The 20363-nt window shown below is 47.8% G+C and overlaps 1 protein-coding gene across 1 annotated transcript; it reads left to right on the top strand.

The window, feature by feature from the left end:
- The first annotated feature begins 68 nt into the window (after positions 1–68).
- On the top strand, positions 69–18964 carry LASP1 (LIM and SH3 protein 1). Its single transcript, XM_029572811.1, has 7 exons — positions 69–360; positions 8885–8979; positions 12026–12110; positions 12400–12507; positions 13148–13301; positions 13508–13605; positions 15614–18964. The coding sequence occupies exons 1-7, from the start codon at positions 292–294 to the stop codon at positions 15785–15787; spliced, it is 783 nt and encodes a 260-aa protein (XP_029428671.1). The 5' UTR covers positions 69–291; the 3' UTR covers positions 15788–18964.
- Positions 18965–20363: the final 1399 nt, after the last annotated feature.

Below are 20363 nucleotides of genomic sequence, written 5' to 3'. Positions count from 1 at the left end.
ACATTCCCCGCCAGAGTCAGAGCCTGCCCAGTAGCAGCCGCCTCCGCCTTTCCTGCCCCTTTAAGCGTGTCCTAGTCGACGAGGCGGGAGCGCGCCTTTGCAGGGTTGGCGTTCCCGGGTCGGGCCGGCGGCGCGCGCGCTCCCCTAGCCCCTCCTGTGTTTATTCGGCAGGGCTCGGTACAGAAGAGAAGGCGGCGAAAAATCCGGAGCCCAGAGAAATCTGGAGCAGAGGGCGAAGCGGGATCCGGAGCCCAAGAAGATCGGAGCTAAGGAACCCGGCAGCCCAGCACCATGAATCCCAGCTGTGCCAGATGTGGAAAGATCGCCTACCCCACCGAGAAAATCAACTGCCTGGACAAGGTGAGCCACCGGAACACGCCGGCTTATTCCCTGTTCTCCTCCCCCAGCCCTAGTGATCTGCATATCTCAGGTTGTGCCCCCCCCCCTTTCCCGGGAAGGGCCCCCCCCCCCTTTCCCGGGAAGGGCCCCCAGGCACGGCCGCCTCAGGGAGGCTCCCCTGGACTCGTCTGTGCGTGTGCACGGCAGGTGTCCGCTGTTACTCCTTACGGATACCTGCTGGGTGCCTGGGAAGTGTCTCCCAATTTCGAAGGCCTGCAGCTGCCGGAGCAGACTGTGCACCCCGCCACCCCCGGGGGCTTTGATCCCAGGCAATCGCTTTGCAACTTGCCGCCGAAGAAGGCGCCAAATAGGCGGAAGTGGAGCCGCCCCTCCTCCCCCCCTGGGCTGCAGCCTCGGTTCTTGCCGGTACTTTAGCGGGTGGAGGGTGTAGAAAGGAGGAATAGGCCGGGGTGACTCTGGATTGAGGGAATTTCTGCTACCCCCATGAATGTACAAAGCCTTCAGGGCGTGGATCCGGATTTACAGTGACTCGTTGCAAAGTTCCTGGGCCTGAAGGTTATAGACCCTCCTTCTTCCTGCTCTCATCTACCTCCTCCCCGCTACCCAGGCTGTTTCTCCCCACTTCCTTGTGGCCTTTGTTCCCCCTGTAAGCAGACTTTTTTTCTCCCCCCCCCCCCACTCAATGTCTGCTTTTTTCCATCTCGCCCCACCATCTCTGTCTGCTTACTCCCCTCTCCCACAGACACCCCTAGGTCTCCCCTTGGTGAGAACTGCTGAGGAGCTCTGTTGTAGTCCGTCCCTCCCCCCCCCTCCCGGAAAACGTCTCCGTAGCTCTTTGTAGCCTGATCTTTAGTGAAATAGCATTGTGTGATGTGTGACACCACAAACCCAGAAATAATGTCCTGATAAGCGCAGAGGACAGTGGGCCAGAGGCAGCCTGATACTGGGGATCTCTTCCGTCTTTTCCATGGGTGCCTGTCCTTTGTGGGAGCTGGAATTCCAGGAGAACCCCCAGCTTCGGTTCCTAGGGCTGTCCTTGTTGAGGGAGGGGGGTGGCAAATAGGGGTGGCTGCCCTGGGTCCTGTACCCTCCTGAGGTCAGCCCTGTCAATTCCCAGGACTTTGGGTGGCATTTCAGAAGCCTCTTCTCCTTTTGAAGGACTTCACTGGCACCAGAACTCTCCAGTCTTCGTCCTCCCGCTTTCTTTTTAAAATATATAAGCTGGGGTGGTGACATTGTACACAGAATCAGGCGCACCCAGAACCTCCACCCTCGACACCTAAGAAAAAAGCTGCAAAAAATGCAGAGCCTCAGGATACCACATTTCTGCTGGAGAATTTCCCTTGGAAGAGGCATCTTCACCTGCCAGTGGGTGGTTATTTTTAATTTTTTATTTCTGTGTATTGGAAAGTTCCACAAAGCTGAAAATACCTCTGCAATGTTCCTGGCAGCCCAGCTAACTTTTCTTGGCATATTTAAGTACTATCCTGAGAAGAGGTGGAAGCCTCTGCCCAGCATGTGGGAGTTGGCCACAAGACTTGGTTTTGAGAGTTGCATGCTGGGCATTCAGATGTGGCTTTTAAAGAGCCAGCACCTCTCTTCCAGGACACTTGTACAGAGTGCACAAAAGTAGTGCTGGGGGATTTGTGACAGATGTGCTGCTGTGGCTCTGTCTGGAGACGGAGCACATTACTAAATTAGGGTAGATGCTACTGTCTGGCTATATTCTAATTGCACAGTTCTCTGTCTGGTTTTATAGTCTCTTTCCTAGCTCCCTACTCTTGGCTCTGGTGAGTCACTTGTTTGACTATTGGCAGGTCCCGGAATATAGCCAAACATGTTTGAGTAGTGCAGTACCTTGAAGCTAGTGGGTTACATGACCCCTGGCAACATTTTTACAAGGGGAAAATCTGGCCCAACAAGTTTCAATTGACTTCTTTGAAGTGACTAGAGCAGTGGATGGTGGTCCATCTCTGGATTTCACTAAGCCTCGACACCAATCCAGGCAGAAGTCTGCAGAGCAGGCAGCCAGTCTGGGAGTTGGAATAAAAATTATCAACTGTGAGAGAAACTGGATAATCAACAGCAGAAGAATGGCAGTCAGTGGGGTCCACTCTGGTGAAGGGAAGGTAACTCGCAGAATGCCACAAGGGATCATAGCTAAGTCCAGTCCTGGTCAGTGTCTTTGCAGGGGGGGGTTAAAATGGGGAGACTGGCTGCTTTGTGGTTGATACAAAAGATGATTTTAAAACATTAATCAAGGGTTTAGTGACTGTGCTTTTCGTCCAAAGATGTAAAATTATGCATTTGATTGAGAATGCAAAAATCTAAGAGCCAATTGTTTTGTGAGGTGAAGGAGTTTTTCATTTTTGCTGATCTCAAGGTAGCCAGTCAGTGGGAAAGCTGGTAGTACAGAGAGAGGGAAGTGATGTTACCTCTCTACAGGTCTCTGGTGAGACCCCACCTTGAGGAATGTGTGCAGTTCTGGAGGCCTCATCTACAAAAGGACAGACAAAGTGGCAGTAAGTCAGGAGGGCCACCAAAATGGAGCATGTAAGCCTTATACAGACTGAGGGAGGAAAAGATGCCCTCTCTAGAAGAAAGAGGGAGATGCGACACAAACATTTGGATATGTCAGACAGGTACAAAGGGGCAGTTGGGGATGGGGGAGTGGGATGAGCAAGTGTTCATCTGTGTTTTTATATATCTGAGTGCTTCTAGTTAAAAGAATGCCTTTCCCTGATTATCCACCAGACCATTCCAGACTGGGTTTTGCTCCTTATTGTGTGCCCTGTAGTCTCCCAGTATTCTCTGTCTCCAGCAGATGATAGCGGTATCTGACCTGCAGTAGGTAGTTCTGGTGAACAAATTACTCACAAGAGGTCCTCTGGGCTTTCCTCCTGGCCAAATAGGGATGAGCAGGGGGTCGTTGGCCCTTGTGCTCTTGTCCTTCACTGAGAGGAGGATTCTGAAATCGAGTGCAGCTGCTGCCTGCCCCTGGATTTCCATGGAGATCAGGGAGGTGAGTTCTTTCTTTCTAGGTTTGAAGAAAGTTTAAAAGATAAGTGGGGGGAAGTCAGCACTTGGGCTCCTGGTGCAAGGGAGCTCTGGCAATCTTCCCATGGTTTGGGGGCAGTTCAGCGGGCTGTGCTGTGCAGTGTGTTTCTTGGAGCACTGCTATGTGGCACTGACAGGATGGCAGCTCCTGCTGCGTGCAGGAACAAATGTACCAACGATGGGGGCTGGCCTCTGCCATTGCACGGCTTGGCCAGAGGGTTCTCATTCAGTCCTGGAAGGTAGAAAGGCCATTAAAAAAAAAAAAAAAAAAAAAAAAGCAACCTACCAGCTCTGAGGCATGACCTGCTGTGGGTGATCTAGACAGAGTGGGAACAGTGGCCATTTTGTGTAGTAATGTGGAAGGAGAAGGCAGGGAGGCCTCCCAGGAGGTGTAACCGTGCAGTAAGGGAAAGTTACTGCAGCCATGGCCTTTGGAGCCTTTTCCCCCAGAATTTGTTGACCTAATGTACAATGACTTTTTATTTAAGAAAGGCTCAGATTCCAGAGCTTCTGGAGCTCAGGGGACTTCTTTGGGGACTTCTTTGTCTCCTTGCTCTAAGTGACTTAGATGGATATTGACAAGGATTTTCATTTGGATTCAGTTGCCTTGCGCGGGGGGGGATTTTTTGCATTCATTTCCTGGGGGTGTATCAGAAGGGGCTGACCCATTTCAAGAGGCCTTGAAAGAAGGAGAAATTCCTGTAGTTAAAGGAGGATCCAAAGGTGGTCCATCTCTTTGAGAGTAGGGTTGCTCACCATGATTACTCAGGCTCTAGAAGAGCTGAATCTGAACAGGAGGGAGAGGATCTCAATTTGGAAGGGCTTAGAGGGCTCACAAACTCCTTTCCTTTTCACAGGGTGACTAAAGTTTCAATCTCTATGGAATGGGATATGGTAGAAGCAAAGCTGAAGGTCACAGGCCTAGGGCAAAGTTGTATCCCCTGCCCAAGGAGGCCTTAGAGCAATTAAAGTTGCCGAGGATGGATGCTTTTGTGCCGATGTCACTAAAAAAAGACTACGAATCTTGTTGAAGAGTGCGACTCTCAAGGATGCCCAAGACAGGAAGGTAGAAATTCATCTTAAAAGGGCCTTTGAGATCGCGGCCTTAGCGCTGCAGGCAGCTGTGTGTTCTAGTATTATGGTGCAAGCATATTTGGGTTGGGTACAACAGCTCCCGGTGGCCAGCATTGAAGGTGGCATTTCAGAGCGGGAAGCTGAGCGGTTATAGGCTGGTGTTGCATTATTACTGATGCCTTGTATGATTTGATCGACAACTTCGTTTGGTAGTAGTGCCAGAGGCAGAACTGGGTTTGGGTCATTTTTCTAATTATTTTGTGGTTCTGAAGAAGGAAGGCACATTTCATCCCATTTTGATTTAAAGATGGTAAACATGACTCTAAGGGTGACACATTTTTATATGGAAGCTCTCTGTTCTGTGATTGCGGTAGTAAGATCAGGGGAGTGTTTATCGTCTCTGGATCTTTCGGACACCTATCTGCGTATTCCAGTTTGGAGAGAACATCACATATTTCTCCAGTTTGCTGTGCTGGGAGGTCATTAACAGTTTCAAGCACTTCCTTTTGGTCTGGCAACTGCTCCATGAATCTTTTCAAAGGTCATAGGGATTTTTGCAGTGGCTTTATGAAGGGAAGGAATCATTTATTTATTTATTTATTTATTTATTTTGTATACCGACATTCGATCGAGATATCACATCGGTTTCCAGAAAACAGGTTGAATAGAGCCGGAACTGCCCTATTTTACATTGTAAAATAGGGCAGTTCCAGATACAGATGCAATCATGTTGCATCTGTATCTGGACAGCTAATTGATTTGAACAAAGTCAGAGGGCGACTGCCATCAAGTGATCACCAGGTTGGTCCAGTTATTACAGGATCTAGGCTGGGTCCCTTGCAGGTGTTTAATATCTGGAAGCTTGATTCGACACAAGAAAAGGCAAAGTGTAGCTTACAGAGGAAAAGAGAGTAAAGCTTTAGGCTCAGATCCTCTTGCTGTTGCAGAACAGAGCACCAAGAGTCTGAGACTATCTGCAGGTCCTAGGATTGATGATTTGTTCTTTGGGTGGCAGTGCACAAGAGGCCTTTCTGACAAGATATCCTCATTCTCAGAATTATGGGATCAGATTGCCTCTTCTGGCAGAAGCTAGGCATAGTTTGCCTTGGTGGCTTTCAGAGACCAGGTTATCCAAAGGCATGAGATTCTGGATTGGATAATTGTTACTACAGATGTCAGTCTGAAAGGTTGAAGGGGCTCTAGGTCGGGGTTGAATGTCACAGGACCTTTGGAGTATGAGGGAGGTGTATTGGTCCATCAATTGGTTGGAGACAAGCAATTAGGTCATTAGTGGCCTTACTTTCTTTGGTCAGGTGAAGGGTGGTAAGAGTGTTGTCAGTCAATGCCTTGGCAATGGCATACATAAACAGGAAGGGATCAGGAGTCTTGCATTTTTGTTGGAAGCAAGGGTGGTATTCCGGTAGGCAGAACAGCCTCTGGCTTTATCTCATTGCTGGGGTGGAAATCGTGCAAGTGGATTATCTGAGCAGGCACATATTGGATCCTGAAGATTGGGAGCTAGCGGAGGAGGCATTCTCCATCATCATGTTCACTTGGGGGAGGGGGGCGTGGCCCCTCAGTTGAACTTGATACAGACCAAGTTGAACTCCAAAGTCCCAAGGTTCTTCAGTTGAAGAGGAGAGCCAGGAATAGAGGATTTCAATGCTCTCTCGTAACAGTGGCCTCTAGGCAGATTGATTTGTTGGATAGAGAAGCATCTCGGGTGGGTGATTCTTGTTTCACTGATCTGATAAGACTCAAGATTGATGGTCCTCTGACCATGTTCCCGCTTTTCTTAATCAAGGTCCGGTTTTCCTTGAAACAGGTGGATCACTTTTGTCTCACAGCCTGGCTCTTAATAGGAGAAGGTTGAAGGACAAGGGCTATTTGGATGAAGTGATTGTCACCTTACCACAAGCCAGAAAACGTTCTACTTCCTTGACTTATGTGCAGGTTTGGAAGGCATTCGACTCCTGGTATTAGGAGTCAGGGTTGTCTCTGTTTGTAGCTTTGCTTCCATCAATTCTTGTCTTTTTTGCAGAGAGAGTTTGGCCCTGAGTTCTCTTAAGGTTCGCTGCTGTTTCTTGTTTCAGAGGTAAGGTACCAAGAGATTCCTTGGCAGTACATCCAGATGTGCTCAGGTTTTTAAGGGGGGAGGGGGTAAAGTACTTGCAACCTCCTTTAAGGAAGTTGGTACCTCTAGTGAAATTTCTATTTAGTGTTGAAAGCTTTGTGCTTGTTTCCTTTTGAGCCTCTTGGGTGTTCTTGAAGGATTTAGTTCTGAAGACTATTTCTGGTAGCCATTTGTTCAATGAGGCGTATTTCAGAGCTGCAGGCCTTGTCTTACAGGGATCCTTTCAAGTTTTCAGACACGGGGTGTTGATCCGTATGGTTCCCTCTTCCTTTTTTTTTTTTTTTTTGCCTAAGGTGGTCTCCTCTTGTCATATGATTCAGGTGGTGGAGTTACCTTTTTCTGAAAGATGTGTTCAGGTATGGCAGTTCACTTTGAGGACCTTCATGCCCTCAAAGTTCAGAGGGTACTGTTGCGGTATTTGAAGGTGACACATGATTTTTGTTGGTCAGACCATCTCTTTGTAGTGTTCTGTGGTCACAGGAAGGGCGAAAAGCATCAAAAGCTTCAACAGTTAGATGGATTAAGCAGGTGATTGCTTCGACTTCCATTGGCAAAGGTTTAGAGGTTCTGGGTGGCCTGAAGGCTCACTCAACTAGGAATCAAGCAACCTCTTGGGTGAATGTCAGTGTCGCTGCAGGATATTTGTAGGGCGGCAACTTGGTCCTCTTTGAATACCTTGCCAAACATTACATATTGGATGTTGAGGCTTCAAATGTACTGCCTTTGGGGAAAGCATTTTGCAAACAGGTCTCTGTTTCCTTCCTGGATTATGGTTGCTTGAGTATATCCCATCAGTCTGGACTGGACTGCTGGATGAGGAAGGAAACATGGTTCTTATCTTTCAATTTTCTTTCCTTGAGTCCTACCAGACCAGTACAGAACCCCACTCATAATGACTGGACTGCTCTTAAGGGGTTATTGTTTTAACTTTGTTACAGATTTACTGGGAGACTGCAGGTTGTATGGTATCTGAAGTACTGTAGTAATCAGCAAAGCTTTGGTTCTTTGTCTCCATCTGCTGGTAGGGGAGAAAGCCCCTTCAGTCTGGACTGGTCTGGTAGGACTAAAGGAAAGAAAATTAGTTAAGAACTCTTTTTTTCCATCTCGTTTACTGTACATCAATAAAAATAATAACACCACTAATACTTAGACCTCATTGATTTAAATCTTGCTGTGTGCTCACTGTTTTATTCTAGGAAACATCCAATCCCATGTCATGCCACACCCAAGATCACTTGCAAGCCCAATCTTGTGTCCATGCCCAGTCTTGCATGTTCCTGAAATCTGAAAACCACGGCTACTGCTCTCATCCAACTGGCAGTCTCTTGAATTTCCAGAAATTCTCATCTTGATTCCTTTTGCACTGACCTGGTTGCGTTCTCCAGAGCTAGTCACAAACATTTTGGGCAGGATGCAGAGACTGCGTTACTTCAGGAGGTGCTGTATACTCCGGAGACTGTAGGAGATGCATGCTGGGGACTGCTTGTGACCCTGAAGTATTGGCTGTTGCTTGCAGTCTCCTTTCTCCCCCTCTGACCTGCACTGGCTGCTCCCTTCTCTGCTGCTCATGCGGGGTTTCCACGTAGGGCAGGTTGGTCCCTTCTCTGTTATGGGACGTATGGGACAAAGTTCAGGGGACACAGTGCACCCTGCTTCTGGCTGCATGTGCCTCTTATCATAACTTGGTCTGTGTAGCCCTGTCATCGTGACATCTCTGATTGTGTTGTGGAAATGTGGTCAGAGTGATTCGTCATGCAGCTGAAGACCATTTCACTCCCCAACTGGAAAAATACAATAAGGACATGACAGAAACGAGAAGAGTTTAATGTATTTATTTTCCATGTCAAGTCTTGGAATGAATGAATTTCAGTTCTTTCCCCTTGCTGTCCCTACCTGTGGAATTTACTCCTCTCCCTCCAGCCCCTAACTTTCATAGGTGCTACCTTGCTCCTTGGGATGGGGATAGGGCTCTCGCCCAGGGTCTGTATTGTGGCTGGACTGCTGCCTTGTTGCCTGTGAATCACTGTGCATTTGCCTGGCAGAGTATTTTTCCGGGTGCCTTGTGAAGGTGAGGTGGTGGAAGGAGGCCTGGATAGGGTCCATAGATACTTTTCTCTTGTGACTCATATTTCGGGGAGTGCAAAATACAGAGGATGAGAGGGATCTGGAGGCTCAGCAGAGCTAGGAGTGTCATTTTCAGTTGGTGACAGGTAACATGCTGCGTTTTCGCTAAGTTCCTCTCTGCTTCTTGTTTTCCAGTTCTGGCACAAGTCCTGTTTCCACTGTGAGATCTGCAAAATGACCTTGAATATGAAGAATTATAAAGGTTACGATAAGAAACCGTACTGCAATGCGTAAGTCTGTCCATCTGTCCTTGTAGTGGAGTGCAGTGAGATCTGCTTCCTAGCCATAGACCACCTTCCTTGGCCTTTGTCTGTCTGTACTCTCCCCAAGCCTCACAGTGTAGGCTTTGCAAGGCTAAGAGCTGAGCTGGAAGCTCCCAGAGAGCTGCTGTCTCTCCAAATACTTTGTGTTTGTTCATCAGGCACTGTGGTCCCAAATTCTGAGCAGAATGCAGACAATGGATAGAACCAAATTTTGTACAGTGGCCTATACAATGAAGAGGGTTTATAATCTTATGTATCTGAGGCAACAGGAGGTAACATGACATGCCCAAGATCTTGACAAATGTCAGTGATGGAAGCAGGATTTGAACTCATGTCTCCTGGTTCCACTTTTGTTGCTTGAACCAGTTGTTCACTTGTTATCCCATGCAGACTGAAAGATCCCAGGGTGCAGGCAGGCAGAGAGGGAGAAGTGTGCTGTGGCTTGCTGGTAGCTGTGGGTAAAGTGCTTGCAAGTGGCACCTTTCTGTGTTTGTGCTGATGGATGTGTTGTTGAAACCTGCTGACTGAATTATTAAAGATAGCCATTATCTGCCGCTTCATTGCATAGTGCTGAGGAGTCTTTCCTCCGCCATCTGATCACCAGAGCACCCCAGAGGGGTGGGGTGTATAAAAGAGGGGCCCAGCTCCTAGTCTTTGGATCCTTTCCTGGCCTTATAAGGAGCTGAAAGGGAGGCTCTGCCATTCCTGGTGACAGAAGACTTGGTGAACATTAAGAACCCTGCAGACATTCCTGAGATTCCATGGCGAGGTTCTCACTCTGTGGCAGTCCCCTCCTCCCTTTTCTTTTCTCTTTGCCAGTACCCAGCCACATCATTTCTCACTTCCTGTTCCCAGCCCTGCAATGTCCCCTCCCACAGTGTGCTGGGCTCTCTGCCGAAGGCGTGGTGAGAGTGCAGGGTCAGCCTGGGAGGTGGAAAGAGCAAGCCTGCGTGATACAAACAGAGTGCTCTTGTCTTGCATCTGGCTCCTTGCCAGGTCGCCTCCTGTAAAGAAAAAAACTGTAAAGAGATCCTTCCTTCCTCTGTGTCTGACCTTGCCGGGTGTGCTTCCTGGTCCCTTGCACAGTACACACACGCACAAGTGCGCACACTCACACTCCTGTGGGTAAGGGTCAGGAGCTGCTTGTTTTGATTAAAGCTCATACACTTGGGGTCCCATCAATCAGGAGTTTCCTATGGACTGAGAATGGGGAAGTGTCAGGTGTGTGGGACAGCAGGATGGGTGAAGAGCAGAAAGGGGTGTGATTGTGCTGGTTTGTAAGGGTTTTGTGCTTTGAGTGTATGTGGCTGGTGTGTAACAGTGTGCTTCTCCCTGTATATGTGTGGGTACACGGTGTGTGAGGGGTTTGCCGTGCCCTGCGTGTGTAGTTGTGCTGGTGTGTAAAAGTGCATGTATGCATGCACGCGCGCCTCTTCCCCCTCAGTCAGCCCCTCTCCTCGCCCCCTGGCTGTCTGCCTGCAGTGTATTGTAGCAATGAGACTAGGAGCCATTCACCGGAGGAAACCGCATGACGCTGTAAACTGGGAAAGTGTCCAGGGGGCTCTGCTCCTCCCCCCCCCCCCCCCCCTTTCCTGGCTGCTCTGTTTGTGACAGACTTGGCTTTGCATTCCTGCTCTTGGTAGCAAAACCCTCCTCTTTGTCTCCATGCAAATGTCACTGATGCTTTCCATGTGGGTGGGGGCTGGATCATTGTGGTGGGGGGGGGGGAGGGGGAGCATATGATGCAAAGCAGAAGCAGCTGCTTGTTGGCTTTATAAGTTGGTGAGGGGGTGGGCACGTGATTCCCTTTAATGGTTTCTGCATGGAGCAGAGTTGCTATGTTTCTCCTGGAAGGGGATGTGTGCAGGTCAATAAGGTGTGGTTGTAGGGAAGAGGGGGTCCCCTAACCTTTTTAAGCGAAGGGCCATATGTGATGTTTCAGATCATTGAGAGGGCTGGGGAGGTGGGTCCTCGTGGAGTGTGGCCCTTTCGATGATTTGAAATGCTGGCAAAAAGGGGGGAGGCAGGGTTTCTGCTGAGGTATGGCAGATAGGGTGGCAGTAAGAAATTTTCTAGGAAGTTGGCAACACTAGCATAGCCCTGGGAACCCTGCCCCCTTCCTCTGCTTTGTTGGGGGGGGGTGTATGTTTGTGCCCCACTCTTACCCATATGCTCTCATTCTCTCTCTACTTCCCTCATATTTCTGACCCTTTTCTCCTTGTTTTCCTCTCCCTTCCTTTCTTACCTAGGCATTGGGACCCCCCCCACCACATGTGGGCAAGGAAAAAAAAAGCTTTGATGTGGTCACAGGCAGGGAAAGTTTTTGGCGAGTCAGCTGGAATAGTTTGAGGGGGAATGCTTCGGCTCTTTATACTGCTATTGCACTGCTTGCTGTCCCCCCCCCCCCCCCCAACACGCATGTGGGGGTCATTCTATTACCACAAGCAGCCGGGTGCTGAAAGGTGCCAGGGGTGGGGGCTTTACATCCCTGCTGGGCAGGCTTGGTTGATTTGAGGAACTTCCTTTGGTGCAGCACTGTTTGGTGCTTCGGGTGACGCCACCTGATTTGGCTGTTTTGTGGCTAACAGTGCTGAGATACTCAGTAGCTCAGTAGAGCTTGATATCTGAGTCTAGTCTTTATCAGATGCTGTTATCTGAAGACTGTCCCTCCCCCTCCTTCCTCTCCATCTCTCACACTGTGGCTTGCTTGCTGTCTTGTGCATTCTCTCCTTTTCTCCCCACTGGCCTTTAATTGACTCCAGCTCTATAGAGTGTATGGCTTTTTTTTTTTTTTGCTGTGTCCTTCTGTCGCCCGGGTATGCATGTGTTTATGCTTGTGCCTCTGACATGGGGGGATATTGCTCTTCTTTGGGGGGAGGGACGGGACATGCCATGCCACTGTTCTTGAGAAAACCAAGAATGAATGTGCAGTGCCCCAGGAAAGTCATGGGAAGCTCATTGCAGCTGCAGCATTAGAAGAGGGTGGGTAAAGGTTTGTCTGTCTGTGTTTTAGGCACTATCCAAAGCAGTCATTCACCATGGTGGCCGACACTCCAGAGAACCTTCGCCTGAAGCAGCAGAGCGAGCTGCAGAGCCAGGTCAGAATAAGCACTGACATCCTTTCTCCCACCCCTCCACAGAATGTCGGGGAACTCCATTGTGGTTCTGCAATCCTGGGGATTCCAGATATGTTGGGGCTTGACCCTGGAGCTCTGTGGGTCATGGCTATACTGCTTCTGTAGGATATGTTAGGATATTTAATTCTAGGAGGCAGCTTGGGTGTCTGGCGTCGGAGGGATCCTGCATTGTCGGAGCTTATGCTGCACACCTGCTCTGAACATCTCTCCAGGTCCTCTTAGTAATGCGCTTCTGCTCTGTCCTTTTCAGATTCGTTACAAGGAGGAGTTTGAAAAGAACAAGGGGAAGGGATTCAGTGTGGTGGCCGATACTCCAGAGCTGCAGAGAATCAAGAAAACACAGGACCAAATTAGTAATGTACGTTTGTACTGCGCTAAATGCAGGGGTCCACCATACATAGTTCTTGCATGCACTGCATCTTGTACATGGCCTGGACCTCAGTAGAATGAGAGCTTGGCTGTTTTTCTGTCAACTGCTTGGCTGGAGTCTGCCCTGCTACGTGAGATCCAAACGTACAGCAGCCAGATGCACATGATGCATCTCTCCTGGGTCTCTGCTTCTGTGGTTGACACTGAGAAAACCGTTGGGGTCACTGATATCACTTCCTGCAGGCCCTCCTCCAGGTCCACTGCACACCAGTGAAAGACATTGCAGTTTATGTAGATTTCAGCTTTCTCTCTTCTCCAATTATCAATCGGTCTCAAATCGTCCCAGTCCCTGTGAAGTGTGTGGGGGAGGGTGGGTCTGTTTTCTCCCCACTCCTTGTGAAGTGATGGCGGATGGGGGGATGACGACACACACCTTCTTACCTTCTTTTCTCACTCCCCAGCCATGCTTGGACTGTATAGAGAGTGGAGATCTCTCAATGGATGCTTCCTCCCCCTCCTTCCTTCTGCCTCCTGCTGTTCCCTTCACTCCTCCTTTTAACCTCTCTGCCACTTGGCTCCTGCTCCCTTGCACCAGTGAGGATTTCTCTCCTTCCCATTTTGTGTTTTAGATAAAATACCATGAGCACTTTGAAAGAAGCCGGATGGGCTCAGCCAGCGGTGAAGGTGGTGAGACAGAGCGCAGGAACTCTCAAGACTCCAGTAACTACCGTGGGCTTACAGAGCAGCCACCACCACAGCACCACGGTCCACCCAGCACTCCTGGTAAGTACCAGCCCATACGATGGGACATCAGAACCCTCCTACAGTAACATCCATCCCAGATGCACACACTCCCCTCCCTGTATAATTATTGATAAAGATCTGCTGCCTTAGGGTCAGCTGGACATGGGCAGTGCCTGAAAGACCTGAAGGCAGATAATAATGATCAATGACTGGCTGACCTTGCCTTCTTGCTGTCTGTTTTTCAGCCTATCACCAGCAGCAGCAGCAGCAGATGAAGCAATCCTATGGCTACCATGAGCACACGGCCCCTGCTTCGTCTCAGCGCAGTGCTCCTGCTGGAGGGGTAAGTATGGAGCCTGGGCAGAAGGGGCATGTACAGAACCTCCTGCTAACTTATATATTTTGTAATTTTATAGAAATGGGTTTGGTTTAATATTTGATAATTTTATTGATGTAGTTATTGTCTTTTATGTAATTTTAGTGTTTTTATGTTGTGCAACTGCCTAGAGTCTTGTTTGTATAAGATTTTATTTAAACAGTTTTATATACTGACAACCGTTTGCACATCGTGTCGGTTTACATGTAACTTAATAACCAAGGTATAAGTAGGCATTGCCTTTACATGGAACGAAAAAAACGCAGTAACAAAGCAAAAACTAGATATGTTAAGGGGGGGATATATAACTGGGAGTGACGTAATTGGGAGTGGGGCAAGAGTAAAACAGTAGCAAACAGGATAAGGTTATGTACAAAATTCAAAGATACATTCATATATAAAGCTGGCTCATGTTTGGGGGGAAGAAAATGGGAGAAGGGGGGTTAGAGGGGGCAGCTGTTAGAAGACAAATATTAGAGGTGGGTCAAGGAGGGGGAGGGTTAGTAGGTGAGGATGGGGGGGGGGGTAGCCTTGGAGGAAGAGCCAGGTTTTGAGTTTCTTTTTGAAATTGGGTGTGGAGGTTTCAGTGTGCAGGTCAAGAGGCATGGAGTTCCAGAGGGTGGGGCCAGCGAGGGAAAGGGCTCTGTTGGTTGTGGATATAAGTCTAGTAGTTTTTATAGAGGGAGAAACTAGGGTTCCACGGAGGGAGGAACGAGTTGGTCTTGTGGAGGTGCGAGGGAGGAATGGAGGGTTTAACCAGTTGTAATGTTCGTTGGTGATGCTTTTGTGGATGAGGATGAGGGTTTTGTAAATGATGCGTGATTGAATGGGAAGCCAGTGCAGATCAATGAGGGTGGGGGTGATGTGGTCTTTCTTGTTGACATTTGTGAGGATGCGTGCAGTAGCGTTCTGAAGGAGTTGTAAAGGTTTGATGTAGGTCGTAGGGAGGCCAAGGAGGAGAACGTTGCAGTAATCAATTTTCGAGAAAATGATAGATTGGAGTACAGTGCAGAAATCAGAGAAATAGAGAAGGGGTTTGAGTTTTTTAAGGGTTTGTAGTTTGAAATAGCAGCTGCTGAGGATAGATTTGATGGAAGGTTTGAAGGTGAGTTGGTTATCGAGTATGACACCCAGGTTACGTGTATTGGATGGGAAAGTGATAGAGGAGAGGGTAGAAGGAATGGGAATTGACCAGTGTTTGGAAGAGATAAGGAGGAGTTCAGTTTTTTGGGGGTTGAGGGATAGATGCATGTCAGTGAGGAGCTGGTTGATGGAGGCAAGAACAGAGTTCCAGTATTGGAGTGCGGTGTGAATGGAGTTTGTAAAGGGGATGAGGATTTGTACATCGTCTGCATAGATGAAATGTGTAACACCAAGGTTGGAGAGGAGGTTGGTGAGAGGGAGCATATAAATGTTAAATAGGGTGGAAGAGAGGGAGGATCCTTGGGGGACACCACAGTCGAGATTTATAGGTGAGGATTCAATGTTGCCAGTGAGGACTGTGTAACTACGGTTTTGGAGGTATGACTTAATCCATAATAGAGCAGTGCCGGAGACTCCTATGCTGATGAGGGTATTGATGAGGATGTTATGATTGACGGTGTCAAAAGCGGCAGAAATATCGAGCATGGCAATGATATAGGAGTTGCCAGCGTCCATTCCTTTGATAAGTGTATCTGTTAGGGATAGGAGAAGGGTTTCTGTACTGAGATGTTTTCAGAAACCATATTGTGTAGGTAGGAGGATGTTAGATTGTTCCAGGTGGTCAGAGAGGCGGGAGTTTACTAATTTCTCAAGAACTTTGGAAAGGAGAAAGATGAATAAATGCTGGGGATGGAGAGGTCTGCTCTGCACAAACCCTGGGGCTTCCTACAGCTGAAGCGTGGCGTGTAGTTAGGACAGTATGTGAACACAGACTGCCTGGCACTGGTGACACTCATGCCTCTTCTGATTTCCCCCCCCCCCCCCCCCCCAGAAGCGATTTCGAGCTGTGTACGATTATAATGCAGCAGATGAGGATGAGGTTTCCTTCCAGGATGGGGATATTATCATCAATGTGCAGCAGATCGACGAGGGCTGGATGTACGGTACTGTGGAACGTACAGGTGACACCGGCATGCTGCCAGCCAACTACGTGGAAACCATCTAGCTAAGAGCCTGCCGCCGAGTGAAACCAAATCACCAGAATCGTCCTTCAGTGCCCCTCACCGGGGCAGGGGCTTCAGTCATTCCAATGGGGCCTCCCCTCACTCTCACTAGGAGGGGGCTCTTTGTCATTCCAGTGGGGGTCTCCCTCTCCTTGCCCTCTCCGGGAGGGGGCTCTTGTCATTCCAATGGGGGCTTTGCCCTCCCTGCCCTCTCCGGGAGGGAGTTCTTGTCATTCCAATGGGGGCTTCGCCCTCCCTGCCCTCTCCGGGAGGGGGTTCTTGTCATTCCAATGGGGGCTTTGCCCCCTCCGGGAGGGGGTTCTTGTCATTCCAATGGGGGCTTCCCTCTTCCCCTCTCAGTGGGAAAGGGTCTTCAGTCATTCCCATCCCACCCTACAGGGAGAAGGGCTCCCTGCTTCTGCTTTATTTGGGTTTAATAGAAAATGTTTTTCACTTCCTTTGCCAATTAGCTTTTAGCGGTTCTGTATCTGTCATGTAATATACTATCTGTATGTAATTGTGAGGATCTCTCCAGGCTGGGGTAGGCACTGCACGGCCAACAATCATCAACGAGACCAAATCCTTCCACTGAAAGTCCAGGTCTTGTGTGTCACAGAAATGGTAAACTCAGAAGTTAACATTCTTTCCCCACCCTTTTTCTTGTCATGTCTCATTTTTCAGCCTTTGAGACTATTTTTTAAATATCTCCATAACTTCCAGTTAGTCTGGCACCTTCCTAACAAATTAATTTAGGAAAGGTGCTTTATTCCATTTTGCTGTCGATTTTGGGGGGGGGGGGGGGGGGATTGGATAGGGATGGTTTCAGTGGGACTAGTCCAGGCTGCTCCCCTGAATTTGGCTTGCATGAGACTGTGGAAGTATTTGAGAAGGGGTGGGAGAGTGACTGCACCTTTGCTCTCCCTCACCTTGCTGTGCTAGGAAGCTGCTCACTCCCATGTCTTGTAGCTCTGCAGATACCTCTCTTAAGACTCCCCAACCCTTCTCATGCTGATAGCATTGACCTTTTTTGGGTTGCTTTCAAATTTTTTTTCTCTGCTTTGTTTTCACACACTTTGATTTAAGAAAAAAAAAAGTCATATTAAAATCATATCTTATTAAATAAAAAAATTAGTTAACTAAATATAAAATAATTTTAACTGTTTGATTTTCTAAACGGTTTTTGTTACTTATTTTTCTGTCTTGACTCATTTAATTTTTTGCTGGCATGGCAGAGTTCCCTAGCTGGGGTGGAGTCCTGGACCACAAGGAAGGGGAATTCTGCCATGGATACTGAGGGTGTGCTCTGTGTGTGCTGTGTTGGACTTAAGTGAAGGGGCTAGGTAATCGAGAGGACTGATTTATGAATTTTTCTCTTGGACACAAATTGGGGGAAAAACCCTTTAGTACAGCTCTGACTCCCAGGCAAGGTCATATGTAGGATTATGGAGCAGAAGTGAGTTCTCTGCTTCTTGGGTAGCCAGGAGAGATGTTTTCTGAAAATTGGGGGGGTGATTTATTTTTGTTTTATAGATGGAATTGGCCTGCTCCATGTCCTCCTAGCTGGGAGGCTTTTGCCACTTGTCTTAAGCTTCAGGAAAGCCTGGAGCCCGATTAGATGCTCCTTAGTGTGAGCTGGCCAGAGAACTATAGAGAATTGCAGCAGCTGCTAAATCAAGTTCCAAAAAAAGCAAGGAAACTCCAGCAGGCTACAGATTGCTGGGAGATAGCACATTGTAGAATCTGCAGTGCTAGTGCTCTGATATTCTCTGCTCCACTGTCATTCTCAGGTCCCCTTGAAGAAGTGGTGATAACTGAAGTCCTCTCTGTTCCAGTGTTCTGTTAACAGGAACAATATTGCTCATTATCCACAGCCATCTCTTCTGTGTCTAAGTGGCGCAGTCTTGATGCCTAGTGCGTCATTCCCTCCTAACTCCCCTTCACCTTCTGAGCCCCCTTTTGTTCCCTGAAGCCTCCACAGCTTTGCAGGGATGCACAAGGCAAGGGCTGAGTAGTGGCTGCATGCTGGGCAGTGTCATAGCTATGGTGGCTGCGTGCTGCTGCCAGCTCTAGACATGCGAAGCCTCTAAATGTGTGTGCTACAGCTTTGCGCAATAACTGGACGGTGTTGCTGCTTTCTACCCTCCGCCTCATGCTGATCAGGTTGCATGTGATAAAATATGAGCAGTAGGGGTGGGGAGAGATTTCATTGTGTAAAAGTAACAGAGAACTTTTTCTTGTTTGACGGGATTTGTTTGGGTTGCCTGTTCAGGTCTTGTTGCTCTTTTGGCCTCTATAGGCAACATTTGCCCTTTTATGAGGATTTCTAGAAAGTGTAGCACTTAGAGTGAAACGCTACTAAAGAAAAAGCTAAGAATTAGAAACCAAGCCAGTGATATAGGGTAGCTCAGCTTAGCAGGACTTACTAGCAACCCCTTCTTGGTGCTTAAATAAATGAGGCAGCAGAGGGCATTGGCAGGAGGTGGTGGCCAGTACCAACTTAGCAGAAGGTTGAGCCATGTTTGCTTTTGCCCTATTCTATTGACGGACATATAGTTCTGATGATGTCTCTAAGAAAGGCAAACCACAAGTCCCAGAATGCACTGGGGCAGACCCAGGACTGATTCACAGCATCCCCCATGAGCTAGAGCCATCTGACAAATGTGTCTGTCACCCCGATAATTACTCCACTTGAAAAACACAACAGTGAGGGAACTTTTCTTCTAGAGAGCCAGAGCAATCCCAGCTTAAAAGCAGGAACCTGGTCTCTGTGTGTGCTTGGGAGTATGATGGGGCTGTATTCTCTCTCCAACCCAGGGCAAGCACTGGAATTTTACTTTTCCTCTTGCATACTTTCAGGCACTTTTTTTGCCACTTTCACTGAGCTGAAAAGTGCCTGATTAGTGTCCAAAGGAATGAGAAATAGCTGCAGACACTGAGTGGGTGTAGTGTCTACCTTCCCCTGTTGTCTGCACCTATGGTGCTTACTTGCTCATCGATGGGTGATGTCCAGGACACAACTTTTGGAAAAATCACCTTGTTTTTTCGTTTTGTTCTCTTGTGTTGGAACATCTTGAATTAATGATGTTTCCTGCCTTTAATTGGAAAACAAATTGTTGGAACCACAAAATTATTCTCTTGGTTTACTTAAATTTAAATAAAAATATAATTTTTACCCTTTTGCTTCTTGCTTACTTAATTTTGTCTGTATGTATATGAAATATATACCACTTCTATGGGGTGGGGTACATACTACATGCTGTTTGTCCCTCTTCCTGCCTAACATTAGCAAAGACTGCATGGCATCTCTCCCCATTTCACACTAGTATACAGATGTTTATAATACTGGAGTCCAAATTTGCCTTTGTAGTATTTGTGCTTACCTTGAACATTGTTTACCATCTGTTTTATTTATTTAACACTTTTTATATACCGGCATTCATAGGACACATCATGTCGGTTCACAATTAACTGAGAAAGGAAATTACAATGAACGAGGATAGAGAGAGTCAACGATATTACAATGAACGAGGAACAAGGATAGAGAGAGTCAACGAGCAGGGATACAACTTTGTAAAACGAACTGGATAATGATTATCCATGTTAAGTTTAGGTATGCATCAGGATGTTAAGGATGCATGTGCACTTAAGAGCTTAACATATGAACTTATTTACAATATTAAATGAAGGGGCAGGGAGAAGGGGGAGGGGGGAGCGAGGAGGGGAAAGGAGAGGAGGGGGTAGGGGTATAGTTTTGATCGCTAAGTAATTGTGCAATAATATTTTTCTACATCCCAAGATGTAAGGGGAGACACCTGGAGTAAGTGAAGGTACATCTATGCACGCTGGAGGTTGGATTAGCAAATCCATGTAGAAAATGGGTTCCAGACTGTCAGAGCCATATGCAGCTCTGCCCTTCCAATTCTTAATCTCATTTATTTAATGGCATTTATCAATTGCAGTACTGACTAAAAATCACTCAAAGCAATGTACAAGATTAGCAAAAATCCAATAAACACATCCTGATCCCCAGTCTACTACTGGAAAGCAGAGTTGCTTACCTGTAACAAGTGTTCTCCCAGGACAGCAGGATGTTAGTCCTCACAGATGGGTAACATGATCAGATAGAGCTCTGTCACGGAATACTTTTGTCAAAGTTTCTAGAACTTTGACTGGCACACTGCGCATGCCCAGCATACCATCAATGCTGTGGCCACACGGGGTCCCCCCTTCAGTCTCGTTTGTAACAAAAAAGTACGAGTGAAAAATAAGAAAATGTTATTGAACCCAATTCTGCGGGGTGGCGGGCGGGTTTCCTGAGGACTAACATCCTGCTATCCTGGGAGAACACCTGTTACAGGTAAGCAATTCTGCTTTCTCCCAGGACAAGCAGGATGGTAGTCCTCATAGATGGGTAATAGCAAGCTACAGGCTGCCTTAGAATATAGCTGTTCAATGAGCACCCAAAAATGTGCAACAGGCACAACTGGGGTGGTGGTAACAACAAAAAGGCAGCCTGAAATTCACAGCGGGCCTAGGTAGGTTGGGTTTTTATACTGGGAATAAGTTCCGTAGGACAGA

This window comes from Rhinatrema bivittatum, chromosome 12 (genome assembly GCF_901001135.1).
Source record: "Rhinatrema bivittatum chromosome 12, aRhiBiv1.1, whole genome shotgun sequence".
NCBI lineage: Eukaryota > Metazoa > Chordata > Amphibia > Gymnophiona > Rhinatrematidae > Rhinatrema > Rhinatrema bivittatum.
This window is presented reverse-complemented; position numbering and strand designations above follow the sequence as displayed.

Coding starts and splice junctions, on each gene's coding strand:
- LASP1 (XM_029572811.1), top strand. CDS start 292: ATGAATCCCAGCTGTGCCAGATGTGGAAAGATCGCCTACCCCACCGAG. Junction 8,980..12,025: donor AAGAAACCGTACTGCAATGC/GTAAGTCTGTCC, acceptor TCTGTGTTTTAG/GCACTATCCAAAGCAGTCAT. Junction 13,302..13,507: donor CGGTCCACCCAGCACTCCTG/GTAAGTACCAGC, acceptor TCTGTTTTTCAG/CCTATCACCAGCAGCAGCAG.